We start from the raw sequence: 16614 nt of genomic DNA on the forward strand, positions 1-16614 counted from the left end.
CACCGCGTCCAACGGCACCAGTGCGGCCACAGCCGCGGCCCCGGAGTGGCAGTACGACACGCAGTGCTCCCTGGCAGGAGGTGAGCCCCGGCCCGGTCCTCCTCACACGGCCGGAGGACTGGGCTCTGGCTGTGCCTTGGAGGTGGCAGGGTGGTGCCTGGGAACTCCAGGATGCATCTTTTGCCTTTTGACAGGTAGTGGAGTACTGGTCTACACTCTAGTGGAGTTTGCCAGGAAAGTGAGAAAAGCCATTACTGAAGCATCTGGAGGGCCCGGGATTTAGCTCAGTGGTTCCGCTTGTCTGCCTCGCAAGTGCAAGGGCCCGAGTTCTATCCCTGGTACAAAAAAAAAAAGAAGCATGTGGGGGCCCAGGGGTATGGCGCCTGCCTTGGAAGTGCAAGCCCTCCCCCAAGTTTGATCCCCGGTAAAAAAACAAAACAAAGCATTTGGGATTCAGGATACACTTTTGTATCCTAGCAAACCGCTTTCTTCACCATGTGTGTGAAGGTGACTGAACGTCCACGGAATCTGTAACCCGAGTCAGGACAGAGCTCTCAGCTGTGAGCTGTTCTCAGTTACGTGTCACCCCCAGAGATGTGCTTTTGGCTGTCACCGTGCAGGGCTGTGTGTGTGGCGCCTGGGGCACTGCCAAACCCTAATGTAGGATTCGCACCAGTGCGGAGCTGGAGAAACTGTGAGGTGCCTGGGCTTTGGAGCTGCACCTCTCACGGGTGGTTTGTTTTCTTCCAGTGGGAATCGAGATGGGAGACTGGCAGGAAGTCTGGGATGAGAACACAGGCTGCTACTACTACTGGAACACACAGACCAACCAGGTCACCTGGGAGCTGCCCCAGGACCTTGCCTCCCAGGTCCAGGGGCTGCAGCATTACCAGCCCGGGTAGGCGGCCTGGGGGAACTGGGTTTGTTTTCTAGTTCTGGGACAGGTGCTGAAGCTAGTTTCGTGGTAAATTCAGACACGTACACAAAGGAGAGGACCGTTCCTGTCTCTAATAGTAAGAGCGGACCAACCCTCGCCAAGCGAGAAGTCAAGAAGGTCAGTGTTGGGAGTTGCCTGCCACACCGGTCTGCATGGGGCAGTTACTGCTGTGCAGCTCGGTGCCTCTCGGTTCCCTTTGTCCCTGGTCACGGCTGGTTGCTGGGGCTTCCTGTGCCCTGGAACCCCCCGATCCTCACGTCCAGCAGAACTGCTCTGCTGCTAGTCCACGGCTCCACGGAGCGTTTGCTTAAATTAACAAATCGAGACACCCCAAGAATTTAACATTACAGTAGAGTACCCCCGTCCAGAGTGCGGGGAGCAGGGCTGTTTGCAGGTGGAGGGGTCCTTTTTGGATTTTGGAGCGCGTGTGGACATGCAGAGACGTGGGTATGGGGCCACGTCTAAGTACAGAATTTGTGCCTTATATACACAGCTTAAAGGCGATTTTATACAGTACAGTGTTTGTACTGTGTCTTTGTTTCATTTGTTTTTATTTTGTTCTGAGGGTTTTGTTATATGTTTTTTGCGACCAAGTTTTATGTAGTGAAGTGTGACCTTGAACTTTGACTCCTCCTGCCTCAGCCTCCTGCATGCTAGAATAATAGGCACGTGCCATGACACTTAGCTAGTGCATCTGCGTTTTCTGGTTTTTGTTCATTTGTTTTTATGACACCATGGATTAGACTAAGACCTTTACACTGAGCCACATCCTTAGCCCCCTTTTTTAGCCCCCTAAGTCACTAGGTGGCCCAGGTTGAACTTGCGATCCTCCTGCCACAGCTTCCTAGAGGGCTGGGATTACAGGTGTGTGCCACTGCACCTGCCTGTGCCTGCTTTTTGGCCTAAGTCATAACATGGAGTCAAAAGTAGAATTTTCCACTTGACAGTGGCACAGCAGTGCTCAGAAGGATTCGGATTCCAGAGCAGTCCAGGTTTTCAAGTTAGGGTTGCTGGACCTGTGTCAGTGATGGCGAACCTCGCAGAGCTTTCAGTGATGCAATCAGCCTGCTGCAGCACACGTGCCATTGGTTCACCACCACTTCTCTACTGACAACACGGGAGTGGTTTTCTTTTTTTCTTTCTTTTTTGTACAGGGAGTCTAACCCATGATCTTGTGCTTATAGGCATAGGTGGAACCACTCAGCTAAATCCTCAGCCTCTTTTTTTTCAGATAGGATCTCTGTGTAGTTCAGGCTGGCCTTGAATTGACTTTGTAGGCCAGGCTTTGAGTGATTCTGTAGGCTGGTCAGTAAGTAAAGAAAGTTTAACCTGTAAGAGAGAGAGAAGGAAAATTTTATCTCAAATTTGAAAATGATGGCTTTTTTGTATCCGTTTTTTTTTTTGTTTTTGTTTTTTTTTTTTTTTTTTTTTTTCTTTGTACCAGAGATCGAACTCGGGACCTTGCACTTTCAAGGCAGGTGGCGGAACCACTGAGCTCAATCCCCAGCCCCTCAGATGTATTTTTTTTTTTTTTTTGTGGTTTTTTATGCTGGGGTTTTGCCAGGTAGTACAGGTTGGCGTTGAACTCACTGTGTGGCCTCAAACTCATGGGGATCCTCCTGTCTCAGCCTCCCAAGTGCTATGAGGAGAGGCCTGTGCCATTACACCCAGCTTTTTTGTGGGGGAAACCATGTTTGGTGGGCTGTTTTGGACTGGGGATCAAACTCAGGACCTTGTTCTTGCAAAGCAGGTGGCGGCACCACTGAGCTAATCCCTGGCCCAGTATTTTGGTTTGAACCCAATGAGCCCAGGGCTTTTGCACTACTTTGTAATACACCCATCCTCTTGGAGACATTGTTCTGTTGCCCAGATGCAACGTGAATTTTCAAATTCTCTGAATTTTCAAATTCTCGGGGCCCCTGCCTCCCTCCGCCAGAGCACTGAGGTCGCGGGCGTGTCAGCCACACCCTGCTCTAACCACTGCCTGCCTAGCTGTTCCTGTTAGGTGTCTGTGAGGGCACAGGCACACCCTGTCGGGTGTGGTCGGATTTATGCGCATCCCGTGTGGAAACAGCGCCATGTAGGGACCCCGGTGGCCCTGGGAACTCCCAGCAGAGCCCGGTGTTTCTCCACAGGAGGTGAACGAGGGCATCCAGGCGCTGTCCAACAGCGAGGAGGAGCGCAGAGGGGTGGCAGCAGCTCTGCTGGCTCCTCTTTTGCCCGAGGGTGTTAAGGAGGAAGAAGAGCGATGGAGGAGAAAGGTGATTTGTAAAGAGGAGGCGCCCGACTCTGAGGCCAGAGAGACGAGCACCATTGCAGAGGAAGTCAGCACCCCGGGGAAGCCACCGGAAGTCCTGCTGGACAGCAGCGAAGACCCCACTCAGGAGGATCTGTGCAGTGTGGTCCAGTCCGGGGAGAGTGAGGAGGAGGAGCAGGACACCCTCGAGCTGGAGCTCGTTCTGGAAAGGAAAAAGGTGCGGTGCTCCCAGCTGCTGCTCTTCTTGGCCCTGTGTGCCACGGGGCTGTGCGCCTCTCGCCTCCTGAGGCTGGTCAGGCTGCACAGTCAGCTTCCGGGTGACAGCCAGGAAGCTTTTGCCGCTGGGGAGCTGCTGTAAGCCTATTTCTTGCCTTTGCCATGCTACCACCTTAAAAGGTCTAGTATGAAGCAAGGGTTTATGTTTTCTTTCTATTCTTTTGGCTGTGCTAGGGATTGAACCCATGATCTGGCATTTGATAGATGATAGCTGAGCTACTTCTCTCCTGTAGCTCTTTTTAAATTTAATTATTCGTTTTGTTCCTTGTTATTTATTATTTATTTTTCTGGTACCAGGGATCAAACTCAGGACCTTGTACCTGCGAGGCAAATAGCAGCACCACTGAGCTAAATCCCCGTTTATTGCTTTTTGAGACGTCTCACTGTGTAGTTCAGACTGACCTGGAACTCACTATGTTGTGCAGCCTGGTCTCGAACTCATAGCAATCCTCCTGTCTCAGCCTCGCAAGGGTTGGGATTACAGGTGTGCTCCTCTGCACCTGGTTTAAATTTAATTTTGAAACGGGATCACACTAAGTTCCTCAGGCTGAGCTTGAATATATGATCCCCCTGGATCAGCCTCTCCAGTAGCTGGGGTTACAGGATGGGCCACAGTGCTCAGCCTAAAGTTACTTTTTTTTTTTTTTTTGTACCAGACATTGAACTCAGGTCCTTGCACTTGCGAGGCAGGCGGCAGACCCACAGAGCTGAATCCCCAGCCCAGAGGTCTGAAGTTAGATGCTGAGAGCTATTGCAGCAGTGATAATCTCATGAAACTTCCCACCCTGGGAGATGGAGCTGTGGACAAGGACTCAATCAGCCTTCTCCTGGGGGTGCCGATGGGGAAGTGTGTGTTTGTGGACGTCCACATACATTTTTTAGGTTTTTTTGTTTTGTTTTGTTTTTTTGAACTGGGAATCAAACTCAGTACCTTGTGTTTGCAAGGCAGGTGCAGTGCCACCGAGCTAAATCCACAGCCCTAAATTGTTTAGTTTTGTTTTTCTTTTTGAGTCAGGGTCTCTGTAGTTCAGGCTGGCCTTGAACTTGTGGTGATCCTCCTGCCTCAGTCTCCTGAGAGCTGGGAAATCTGCTTTGATGGCTGTTGTGTGGCTGTGCTGTTCCTGGCGGCAGTGGAGTGGAGCGCGGTGCTGGGCTGTGAGAACAGCCGTGGAAGCGGTGCTGCGTCTTCGCAGGGTTTCCCTTCCCAGGCCTTGGCCTTGGCTGTCATTCCGGCCATTCCCGGACTCGTCACGGAGCCACTGCCGAGCTGGTAGTGACGCCGTGACTCTCCTGGGCTTCAGGCGGAGTTGAGAGCCTTGGAGGACGGAGATGGCAGCGTGTCGGGGTCGAGTCCCTGCTCCGATGTCAGCCAGCCGGCGTCTCAGGACGGGGTGCGCAGACCGAGGCCCAAGCCAGGCAGGTGGAAGCCGTCTGTCCACGCGGCCAGCCCGGAGTCCACCAGCCGGAGCTCCAGCAAGACCGGCCGGGAGACGCCGGAGAACGGGGAAAGCGGTACTGGGCGTCGCCTGTGACGCTGTTCTTCGTCTTTTTCGGTGCTGGGAGGTGAACGAGGGGCTGTGTGCCTGCAGGGGGTGCCGGGGTGCCGAGCTGCTCCCTATAGCGGCGTGCAGGGCGGGCAGCCCTGTCCCTGCTTGGCGGGAAGCGGGGTAGCACCTTGTCCTCTGGCGTGCTGGAGGGAGCAGCCGCCGGCGACAGGCGCAGCCTTGAGGACGCTCCGGGGTGCCAAACCTGGAGATGAGGCCAGGGCCTGGGTTCCTCCCGTGTGCCCGGCGTCTGCAGCCCTGTGAAGTGGGGGGGACCCCGGGCCAGTTTCCCAGTTGTCAGGAAGCTCTCAAGAAACCTAGTGTTGTCCTCTCCTGTTGCCCTGATTCTGTAGCGGGATGTTAGCAGCAGGATTTGAATGCCAACCCTTTGATCAGGGTGTTTAGCCGGGGATAATTGTATAGGTCCCATTATTACCCAGAAACAACAACAACAAACCAAAACACACAAGTAATACATGCAGTAGTCCTCCTGTGAATCTCTCAGTCAACAGTGGAAAAGAACATGAAGTAGAATTCTGAAAGCCACCATCTTCTCATTCTGTAGTCTTCTTACCTCCACTGTACATTTGGGGCTTTTCTGGGGACTTTTTTGTAAATCTCGTTTTGTTTTTTGTGGTTATTGGGGATTGAACTGAAGGAGCACTGAGCCACATCCCCAGCCATTTTTGTTTATTTTGAGCCAGGGTTTCACTAAAGTTCCTGGATTGGCCTTGAACAAGTGATCTCCTGCCTCAGCCTCTTGTGTAGCTGGGATTACAGGTGTGCAACCTTGTGCCCAGCTTGGGTGGTTTAATGTGAATGCTGCTCTGATCTTGAAAAATTTCCCTGCCCCATCCACCTCTTTGGTACTGAGGATGGAACCCAGAACCTTCTCAGTGGTCCCCCTCCCTCTCCATTTTTTGGTTGTTGCTGTGGTGGGTTTTTTTGTACTGGGGATTGAACTCAGGACCTTGTGCCTGCAAGGCAGGCAGCAGAACTCTTGAGCTAAAGCCCGGCCCCCTCCCGCTTAGTTTTGCTCCGCCTGGGCTTGTGTTCACGACCCTCCTGTTTCAGCCTAGCTTCTGGGTTTAGAGCTGTGCAACACCACACCTGGCTAGAATTGTTTACCATTTAGGGAAAACAAGCAAAGGAGAGAGAACTGTGTTCTTTTTCACATATTGCTGCTTTTGGTCTAGATGTTTTTGGTTTAATTTCATGTTCTTTTTTTTTTTTTTTTTTTTTTTTTTTTTTTTTTTTTTTGAGACAGGCTCTTGTTACATAGTTAGTTGGGGTGTCTTTTTTGTTTTTGTAGGAATTGGTGCTGAAAATTCAGAAAAAATAGATGAAAATTCAGATAAAGAGGCAGAAGTAGAAGACTCTTCAGAGAAGATAAAAGTCCAAACAGCACCAAAAGTAGAAGACGATCAGGATTTGAAAGTATGTATATGACTGAATATAACTTGACAAATATTTTTTTAAAGTCCAACTAAAGTTAAGCATCCCTGAAAAGAATAGCTCGTGGTAGCAACTTTTCTGCAGAAGTACTAGAGACGGAAAGTCAGATTTACGACTCCATGAAACACTTGTCTGCAAAGAAAGGCAGCTTCACTCACAGTTGTGTGTCTGTCCGGATGCTCACGAGAGTAGGACGGAGGAGGCCCCGCGGGCCTGGGCCACCTCACTGTGGGGCTTATGGTCCCCGGACAGCAGCGAGGTGCTAGTGTCCCTGCCCACAGCTCTGCCTGCCTTGTCCCCTGCCCACAGCGCCTGGCACATGGTGCACACAGTGTCGGTGGTCACCCGGTCACTCGGGACGGTGACAGGAAGAGCCCCCGCTGTCCAGGGAAGACGTCTTTTCCCAGATACTTTGAGGGTTCTTTTCGCAGCTTTACTGACATTAACTGACGGAGGTTGAGTGTATTTAGCAGGCACAGGTTCTTAATGGATACCTTGTAAACGATTTTCAGAGTGGCCAAGCGGCCCGCCCGTCTCCTCTCAGCTTGCTTGTCCCAGGACCGCTGGAGAGGACACTTGCGTCTCGGCCAGCTCGGCCTCCGCTGCCCTGGGCTCCACCGGCCGCAGCCCTGTCCCACTTCCGCTCTTTCCTTCCAAGTGGAACTCACAGCCGCAATCCTGCTTTCAGCTGTGGGGCTCCCCGCGTTGTTGGGGTGCAGCGGGGCGGGTGGTGATTTTTCCCAAACGTCTCCATCGGCCCAAGGAAAGCGTGGCAGTGGGAGCGGCATCCTCATTTCAGCATCTGACAGAGACAAAATGGTGTGGATCGCGTTTTTGCTGACTGCCTTTCTTTCCTGCCTTAGTTTCAGATTGGAGAACTGGCAAACACCCTGACAAGTAAATTCGAATTCTTGGGCATTAATAGGCAGTCCATCTCCAACTTCCACGTGCTGCTCCTGCAGACTGAGGTAACGGAGCCACCTTCCTTACAGATAGTGTTGGTGTGAGAGGCTGTGTGTCAGGCATCTGGCCTGGTTACTCCTTGTCTGAAGCTTTGTCTCTCTTTTTTTTCTTGAGTTTGTGAGATGGGGTCTCAAGCATTCAGGTTGGCCTTGAACTCAAAGCAGTCCTCCTGCCTCAGCCTCCTGAGTGCTAGGATTATAGGCATGCACCATCATGCATAACACTTTTATCTTCATTTTAAAGGCTCAGGAAATAAAACTTTATTAGTCAAAGCAAAATGTAATTATGAAGGTGAAAGCTAACAGTTTGCTATACTGATATTTCCTCCTTTGGTAGGCATGCTTTTTTTTGTTTTGTTTTGTTTTGTTTTGCTACCAGGAAACAAACTGAGGACCTTGTTATCTGCCTGGCAGGTGCCACTGAACTATATCACTACATCCCCAGCCCTAGGCATCCTTTTAGTAAAGATAGACAGACACACTGTGTGGGCCAGGGATGGAGCTCGGTGGTGTTGCTGTCTGCCTCGCAAGCACAAGAACCTGAGTTCGATCCCCGGTACCCAAAAAAAAGAGAGAGACACACAGAATGGAACCCAGGGCTACACAGTGGTCCTGGGCCCTGTAGCCCCGACCCTTTTGTACGGGTGGATTTGAGACAAGAGTCTCACTTGTGTGTTCTAGGCTGGCCCTTGAACTCAGGGAGACCCTCCTGGCTCTAGCCCTTTACAGTGTTTGGGTCCTCACACAGACTTCTGGTTACCCAGGCTGGGTTGAGCAGCGATGCTGCTACCTCGCTCCTGAGATGCTGGGGTCACACGCGTGCACGACTGCCACGTGCCCTGAGGACCTGCAGTTTTGATTAAAATAGTACTGAATCGAACTATCTACCAGAAATAAAGGTCACAAACAGGAAATAAAAATCACTGAGTTGAGGGCCGGGGATTTAGCTCAGTGGCACTGTACCTGCCTCACAAGCAAGCACAAGGTTGCAAGTTCAGTCCCCAGTATCCCCCCCCCACACACACACACACACAAAAAAAAACCAAACTGATGTGATCAATCTTAAACTCAGAGAGGAGGGCAGAGCCAGTGCTAGCTATTTTCACTGATGCCCAAATGTGGTCAGTATTAAAAAAGCTCCTGGAGCCGGGCCTGGTGGCGCAGCCTGTAATCCCAGCACTCGGGAGGCTGAGGCAGGAGGATCGCTGTGAGTTGGAGAACAGCGTGGGCTACACAGTGAGTTCCAGGTCAGTCTCAATTACATAGTGAGACCCTGTCTCAAAAAGAAAAAAAAAAAAAAATCCCAGCTATGATTAAATGAGGCTTTAATGAACATCTAGATATAAACCATAACAGGTCATGTTCTTTCTGGTACTCCAGTTCTAACTTCAGCAAGAAGCATGCAGTCCTTGGGAAACAGGGAGCTACTCCCAACCCAGAGTGGTCCCCAGACCGTACACTCAACGACAGAGCAAGGTCATTCTATCACCAGGCTCAGCCTGGTCTCCGCTGCACACGTCCCTCAGCAGCCTGAGACCTGGGTATGGCATTGCTCTGATTTTAACAGAAGGGAAATTGAGGCTCAGAACAGTTGGGTTGCACAGCTGTAGCTGCAGGTGCAAGGCTCTGGGAGAGGCCCCCAGTGCCCCAGACCGGGCAGGAGAGCACAGACCTGAACACCAAATAGCACTTCCCAGCTCAGGTGCTCTGCAAAGTAGAAAAAAAAAAAAAAATCTCCTGGAGTCCATTCCATTTTTCAGGGCAAATAAGACTTGAAATTAAGGCGAGGTGCACAAGCTGTGTGATGTGCCAGTTGGAGCCCAGTATCTGTGTTTCGTTTGAGTCTGTGTGTGGCGTGGGTTGACGTACACACATAACCAGCTTCCTTTTTTGTCTTCCTCTCCCTCCCTCAGCCGCTCCCTGTGTCTCTTGGTCCCTTTCTCATTTGTAAAAAATTATCTTTATGTTTTCTGCTACACTTTGAGTTTTGAGATGTTATGTGATACTCAGGCTCATGTGTCTGATTGTTTTTTTTTTTTTTTTTTTGGTTCTGGGGATCGAATTCTGGCCCTTGTGCTTGCAAGGCAGGCAGCAAAGCCACTGAGCTAAATCCCCAGCCCATCTGATTTATCTTCTTTCGGGTTTTTTTTGTTTTTGGTTTGTTTTGTTTGTTTGTTTGTTTGTTTGTTTTTGAGACAGGGTCTCACTATGTAGTTGAGACTGACCTGCAGCTCACTATGTAGCCCAGGCTGGTCTTGAACTCACAGCGATCCTCCTGTCTCAGCCTCCCAAGTGCTGGGATGACAGGCGTGTGCCACCACGCCCTTCTTGATTTATTTTCATATAACACTATGCCACCTGTTTTGTTTTGTTTCGTTTCGTTTTGGGTTTTTTGATACTGGGGATGGAACTCTGTTGTGCTTGTGAGGCAGGCAGCAGAACCATGGAGCTAAATCCCCTGCCCCTTGCCACCTGTTTTTATAAATAAAGTTCTGTGGAGTTTTTGTGGGGTTGTTTTTGTTTCTGTTTTCTTTTTGGTACTGGGGCTTGAACTCAGGACCTTGTGCTTATGAGTCAGGCGGCAGCACCACTGAGCTAAACCCCTGGCCCAATAAAGTTTTTTTGGAACACAGCCCCCACCTACCCAAAAAGAATTGACGGGAGGGTTCTTTTCCTCTCTGGGGTATGCTCCCAGATTGCAGCAATCCAGCCAAGTTTCTAGACTTCTGTCCCTCTTTCCTCTGTCCCTTGACCGAAGTCTTCATTTCTCTCCTTGTTCTAGACTCGAATTGCAGACTGGCGGGAAGGGGCTCTTAATGGAAACTACCTTAAACGAAAGCTTCAGGACGCAGCAGAACAACTAAAACAGTATGAAATAAACGCCACTCCTAAAGGCTGGTCCTGCCACTGGGACAGGTACGCACTCTTCTCCCCCTTTCACCTTTCACCTTTGACACCTCAGACTCTGTTTGTGATCACCGCCACGCCACGACTCTGCGGCCCGGCCGTGTGGGGACAGATGCCGCTGCGCCTAGCGCCGCACAGAGTTCGGAGGAGCAGAGCAATGTGTACAGTGTGCCATGTAACGGACTTTTTCCCAAGATCGGACCGAGCCGGTGTTTACTCTCCAGAGTGCACGGAGTAGGGCGGGCTTGGGGGTTAAGCGCATGCGAGAGCTCTGTGCGCTTTACAGGACCTCTGGAAGCACCTACTCCTGATTAACCTCGGCGGAGTTAAGGAAAGCTTCGTGCCTGAAGAGTGAACGAAGGACAGGATTACTATCCTCTGCCAGCAGGTCAGATGAAAACATTTCTTTTATATTTGGCTTTTCTTGATTTTGTTTTCGTTATTTGAAATCTTTGCTCTTTTATTTTTCAGCTCCCAGATCCTCTCCCTCTCTTTAGCTTTCACTGTGTTTGATACCAAGAATATGAACTGTGAATTCCACGGTCCAAGAGGGGAAGAGTCACCTTTCACAAACTGCGCTGTTCCCTTCTGTGGAAGGGAAATTAGTGTTCTAGGCCATTGAGTCCCTCATTCACGAAACCGCACCCTGTTACGCATTGGCAAAAAAACAAAAAGAGAGATGTTGTCAGTCATGTGCTGGAGCAGAGGGCGCAGGGCTGCCGGTGTGCAAACAGCTTTGAGTTGTCCTTGTTCTCCCTCCTCAGTGGTCAAAGCTCTTTGTCGCCTTTGTGAATAGCAGTCCATAAGAGGAGGTTCGTCCCCGTGCGAGCAGACGCTGCGCTGGGGACCGAGTGCGAGTGTCCCTGTCGGGGAGTGGGCTCTGAAACCTGTGTTTTCTTTCTTGTGATTTAGGGATCATAGGCGGTATTTCTATGTACACGAGCAGTCGGGCGAGTCTCAGTGGGAGTTCCCAGACGGTGAGGAGGAGGAGGAGGAAGGCCGCGCACAGGAGAGTAGAGATGAGACTCTTCCTAAGCCCACCTTGAAAGACAAACCTGGCGCTGAGTCAAATGCCACAGAGTCCTCTGAGAATCCCACAGGTGAGACGTTCTGTTCTGCCTAGCTTGCCTAGCTGGGCTGTAGTGAGTTTAGAAAACAAGTCAGGAATTTATCGTAAAAGGATTCATGACATTAGCTAGACTTAAAAGTGACCTGAACTAAAAGAATGTGAGTTATACTAAAGTGAAGGCAGTGACTGGCTTGGAAATCAGCATAGCACGCATCAGTCTGAGCCCCCAAATGAGAAGCAGGACCAGGACCCCTGTGTGTCGGCTGGGCACCGTGGGCCGCGCCTGTGCTTGCAGCAGTCTGGAGGTGGGCAGGCTGTGGCCCGGCACAGGCAGTTAGTGACCTACTGAAACCATTGGGCACTTAGCCTGTTGGCCTTATCACCACATTTGCCACCTCCACTGGTCTTCAGAGTGGCGCTGGTGCACATCACAATGACGGGAGGCAGTGCCATGAGCTGGTACTGCACTCTTTCAGAAGAGCTAGATGGGGCCAGGGATAGGTCAGTGGCACCGCACCTGCCTGGCAGATGCAACGTCCTGAGTTCGATCCCTTGTACGGGGGTGGGTGCGGGGACAGCTAGATAAATGATGGTTGGAAAAATCGTCAGTGGCATTTGTCAGTCATTTTCCTCATTGCTGGGACAAAATACCTGGCACCCACAGTTTAGATGAAGAGGTTTATTTTGGCTCCAAGGCAAGGGCCCTGGTGGAAGGGCCTGGGTGGAGGGAAGCCAGAAACAAAGAGGCACCAGGAGGGAGCTGAGGACTGCCGGTCGCGCTTCAGTGAGCAGACCCCACCTCCCAGCAGCCAGTGGGCGATAGGCCCCCTCGGCGTTCCGGGCAGAGCCCCCGTCTGAGCGTCCACCTAAACCGTACCTACGTACAGCATTCAGATCGGGGCTCAGACTCTCAGGAGATTCATTTTGGGGTTTTTTTGTTTGTTTGATTGGTTGGTTGTTTTTTGAGACAGGGTCTCACTGTGTAGCCCACAGCCATCCTCCTTCTGCCTCAGCCTGCCGAGTGCTAGGATTACAGGCATGCGCCACCACGCCCGGCATGCGATTCGTTTTTTAACAAGAGGACTTTCATAGCTCCTCAGTTACTGTGAGGACCTAATTAGCTCTTCAGAAGAACACAACTTGGTTGCCACTCATACACGAAACTGTATTTCCCCAATCCGTTTCATTTGGAATGGCAGACCTAGTAAATGAAGCATAGACTGTGACTTAACCTTTTGATCTTAGAACACTTTAGCTGGTTGTTAAAGTGGCAGAAGGCAAGAGTGATTTCTGAAGTAACAGACCTTTCAGTAAGTGTGTTGGTAAGTGGAGGGTGAAGAGCTGCATTCTTTATCTTCTCCCTGTCAGAAACAAGGCTGCACCGGCTGCTGGCCGCTGCGTCCTGCCTGCAGAGTCTTGGGGGTGCGCAGATGAGGCCCTCGAGCCCTGACTGAGGTCTGCGGCAGCTCGGGGCCGTGGCAGCCTTGTGCGCCCGTCTGAAGTCTCCGCACAGATGGCGCCGGCACGTAGGCGGGTCTCTCTACTGCAAGGTCGGAGTCGCTCTTGGACGATTCAAACAAAATAAAGAAACCCTAAGAAACTGGCATTTTCAAGCCTCTCTAGTGAGCACCCCTAGAACATGACAAGCTTTGTCTAAATAAAACATAAATCAGCCGGGCATAGTGACGTATGCCTACTATAACCCAGCACTCTGGGAGGCTGAGGCAGGAGGGTGGCAGGTTTGAGCTCAGGCTAGAAACCTTAGCAAGACACTGCCTCAAAATAAAAAACACAAAAAGGGCTGAGGGTGTAGCTTAACATAAAGGCCTTGTGTTCAATACCCGGGGATACCGCCCCCACCACCACGCACCCAGTAAAGCCAAACGTGGTGCTCTCCTGTAGTCCTAGCACTTGGGAGGGTGGGGGGTGAGGTCACAAGTTTGAGGTCAGACTGAATTACAGGCAAACCTTGTCTCCAAAAAGTAAATTGGTTTTTTATGTATTTATATTTAGAGAATACTTTTAGTTTGTGTAATCAAACCCATGTAGGTAAAATGTTATATATTTAATACAGCGCGTAACTTCCTATACAAATAGAAAAAAATTTGTGTTTCCAGAGCAGTATTGTTAATTTTGTACATTGCTATTCTAAGTTCTAGCACGGCTAGTTTCCAAAACTTCAAATTTTATATATAACAGTAATTGCAGTATCAAAATATCTTAAGGATAAAAATAATAAAATTTCTGGGGATGTAGCTTGGCACATGCACTGGGGTCAATCCCCAGGACTCCAAAATAAAATGAAGAGGGCCGGGATTTAGCACAGTGGGTCCGCCACCTGCCTCACAAGTGCAAGGACCTGAGTTCGATCCCTGGCACCAAAAAAATTAAAAATAAAATGAAGAAAGAAAGGTAAAGGCCAGTCGGGTCGTGCACGTGTGAGGTCATGGCTGACCGCTAGCACCGCAAGGGCAAACCTTCCCGGGCCTTCAGGCACACGAATGGCCTGCTGTGGCTCCCGTGCCACAGGCTCTCCGTGCCTGGCCTGGCCTGGCTGCACTGCGAGGAGCCGGGAAGGGGAGGTGGCTTTCTCCTCTGCGGTGCAGTCCTAGCCGGGCCTCGCATGTGCCTCCTCTGCCCTCTACCTGCGTCCTGCTCCCGGCCGCTCGTAATCTCCGTAGAAGTACTTACATTCAGTTGTTACTTTGTTACTAAACTGGCCCTTTATTCAAATAAGTAAACAATTTCTCCCTTGAGGTAAACAGAGGCTGCTTATAAACATAAATTTAGGTGCCTGGGGAAAAAAATCTTAATCTTTTGTGTCCCCACACTAAGGTGTCTTCAGCTGAAAGTTCTAAGAGCTCTTGGCCCTTGATAAAACTGGTATGCCATTTTAATCTCTGACTTCACAACTGAATGTTTTCTTCCATGAGAGAAATGCCAGCTGGATTAGAAAGAAGGAGAACCGTCATTTTAATAGACGTTGGTGTTTTCCAAAGCAGGGTTTCCTTGTTTGTCTGTATTTAAGCCAAAGGAGGTAATTATGAGTGTCTAAGATGAGCTTTTGTGTTTTGAATGAACTTAGCTCAAGATTCAAGTATTCTAAAAATACTCATTTGAGGGCTGGGGATTTAGCTCAGTGGTTCCACCACCTGCCTCACAAGTGCAAGGTCCCAAGTTTGATCCCCAGTACCAAAAAAATAAATTAATTAAAATCCTCATCCGTGAGTAAATTTCTGACGTGTAGCGTCCCGATTACACAAGCCGTAGTCATTCCCCAAGCATGGGGGAAGTCCCGAAGCTCGTCGCTGACCTGCACCTGCCATGCATCCTGGGCCCCTCTGCCCGTTAAGCCACAGTGTCACCGGTGTCACCGGCGCTGCTGGGTGGGAGCTCCGCCCTTGCCAGCTGTGTTATGACTGCTTTGGCAGAAGGAAGTTTAATTTTTAGTTAATAATTACTCTCCAACATTTATTACCTTCATTCTGATGTGAATTTCTTTCTTTTTCTTTTTTTTTTTTTTTTTGGTGGGGAGATAGGGCCTTGCTCTGTGGTTCAGGCTGCCCAGGAACTCACTGCGTAGCCCACGCTGGCCTTGAACTCGCCACCAAGCCCAGCTGATTATGATGTAATGTTGATGTGCTGTGATCCAATACAGGCTTCCTGGCCATACTCAGGTTTTGTCTGAAAGTTAGCACATCAGTTAGTAATAACACATAATACCAAATGCCAAGAATGAATGTAGTGAGTCGTTTGATTTCTTTTAGCTGAAAAATTGCATTTATGTTTTCTAGTACCTAAGTTTTTCAGTGGCATTTTCCACAGCAGTACGAGCATATCTCCTCGTCAGAAACGAGAACCATACTAAAGTCTTGTACACAGTGTGTCATCTGTCTGATCCATAAAGGTGGGGCTACTCTAAACACCAAACCTTTGGATGGCTTGGGTTTTACCTTGTCAGGCACTGCTAGTGCAGTATTTGGGGGGTTTTGAGGCAGGGCCTCTGCGTGACCTACATTGGCCTTGGAATTTGCCATCCTCCTGCCTCAGCCTCCTGAGCGCTGGGGTTACAAGCATGCACCAGGTAACTGGCAGCTGGAGCCCTTGGAAAGTGAGATTTATCCTGAGGTTGCTAGTTGCTATAGCACTTGGCCTGGTGTTTGGGCAGGGCGTCCTGCTTTGGTCAGAAGTGCTGACTGGGCTCCCACGTGGCCCGGCCACTGCCGCCAGGTGGTGTTGGGACTCTCCCTGCCTGCATTTCATTACCTTGAAAATGAGAGGGTGAATTAGATGATTTCTCATGTCTCTTCTACTCCTAAATTCTGTGATTTTAGGGAGAAAATCCCTCAGCACTCCTGGGATGTAGATCTAATAGTCCCATATATTGTGGCACTTCCCTCCTGACGTCAGGAGGGTTGGGGAAGGCTCCAAGTAAGTATATCCCTCTCCTGTCCCCGCACACGCTCTCCCCACAGAGCAGTGGCAGGAGTCTGGTGGCTATGGCCAGCTTGTGCCCTTTCTTCACTCACACTTGCAGCAGCAGCAGCCTCAGATCCTCTGCACTTCGAAACACTCTTTCGTAATCTGAGTCTTCCTTTGCCCGAGGATGTGTCCTCCTGAATTCCCTTTAGCTCCGCAGAGCTGAGCGCCCCCCACTTGGCTGCTGTGATGTTCGGGGGAAGGTGGCTCGTGGCAGGAAGGTCGCGTTTGGTGGTGGGTGGCGCCTGGCAGATGGTTTTCCACTAGCAGCACCATGGGCAGAGGGGTGGGGGAGCAGCGCGCGGTGTCTGCGCCCGCCCGCCGGCTGCTGAGAATAGCGTGGGCCAGGGTCGCGAGTGTGCACCGTGCACCAGAGGAGCCTCGCCTAGCGTCTCGTGTGGGGACGGAATCCCTCGGTCCGAGGTGTAGGGAGCAGGCGTGTGAGGCGGACCGATGCCCTCGCCCCAGGGCTCGTCCCCTGCCCTTGGCACGGAGCCACCTGCCCGCACCGGCCGAGCCTCATGGCAGCGTCCCCAGCAACCCACCTTGGGTTCCCTGTGGCGCCTCTTCCTGACTCCTTTCTGCTTTCCTAGGGTCCCTTTGTAAAGAGCCCTTTTCTGGCCACGTGTCATCTCCGTCCCTCGCGCCACTCACTCCCTTCTGGACCCTGCTCCAGTCCACCGTGCCCGTGCTCCAGCCCCCCTTGCCGCTGGAGATGCCGCCACCCC

The 16614-nt window shown here is 50.8% G+C and overlaps 1 protein-coding gene across 1 annotated transcript in view; it reads left to right on the plus strand.

Moving 5' to 3' along the window:
* Fnbp4 (formin binding protein 4) overlaps nt 1-16614 on the plus strand; it is a 30137-nt gene that overhangs the window by 8381 nt on the left and 5142 nt on the right. The window contains exons 5-14 of the mRNA XM_033756806.1: nt 2-80; nt 751-898; nt 934-1054; nt 3073-3411; nt 4772-4982; nt 6327-6451; nt 7333-7437; nt 10214-10347; nt 11251-11438; nt 16480-16612. Of these exons, the coding sequence (XP_033612697.1) occupies nt 2-80; nt 751-898; nt 934-1054; nt 3073-3411; nt 4772-4982; nt 6327-6451; nt 7333-7437; nt 10214-10347; nt 11251-11438; nt 16480-16612 (1583 nt within the window). The remainder of the gene's footprint in view (nt 1; nt 81-750; nt 899-933; nt 1055-3072; nt 3412-4771; nt 4983-6326; nt 6452-7332; nt 7438-10213; nt 10348-11250; nt 11439-16479; nt 16613-16614) is intronic.

The sequence above is a fragment of the Fukomys damarensis genome, unplaced genomic scaffold (genome assembly GCF_012274545.1).
Source record: "Fukomys damarensis isolate Sample0158 unplaced genomic scaffold, DMR_v1.0_HiC HiC_scaffold_27, whole genome shotgun sequence".
NCBI classification, from domain to species: Eukaryota; Metazoa; Chordata; class Mammalia; order Rodentia; family Bathyergidae; genus Fukomys; species Fukomys damarensis.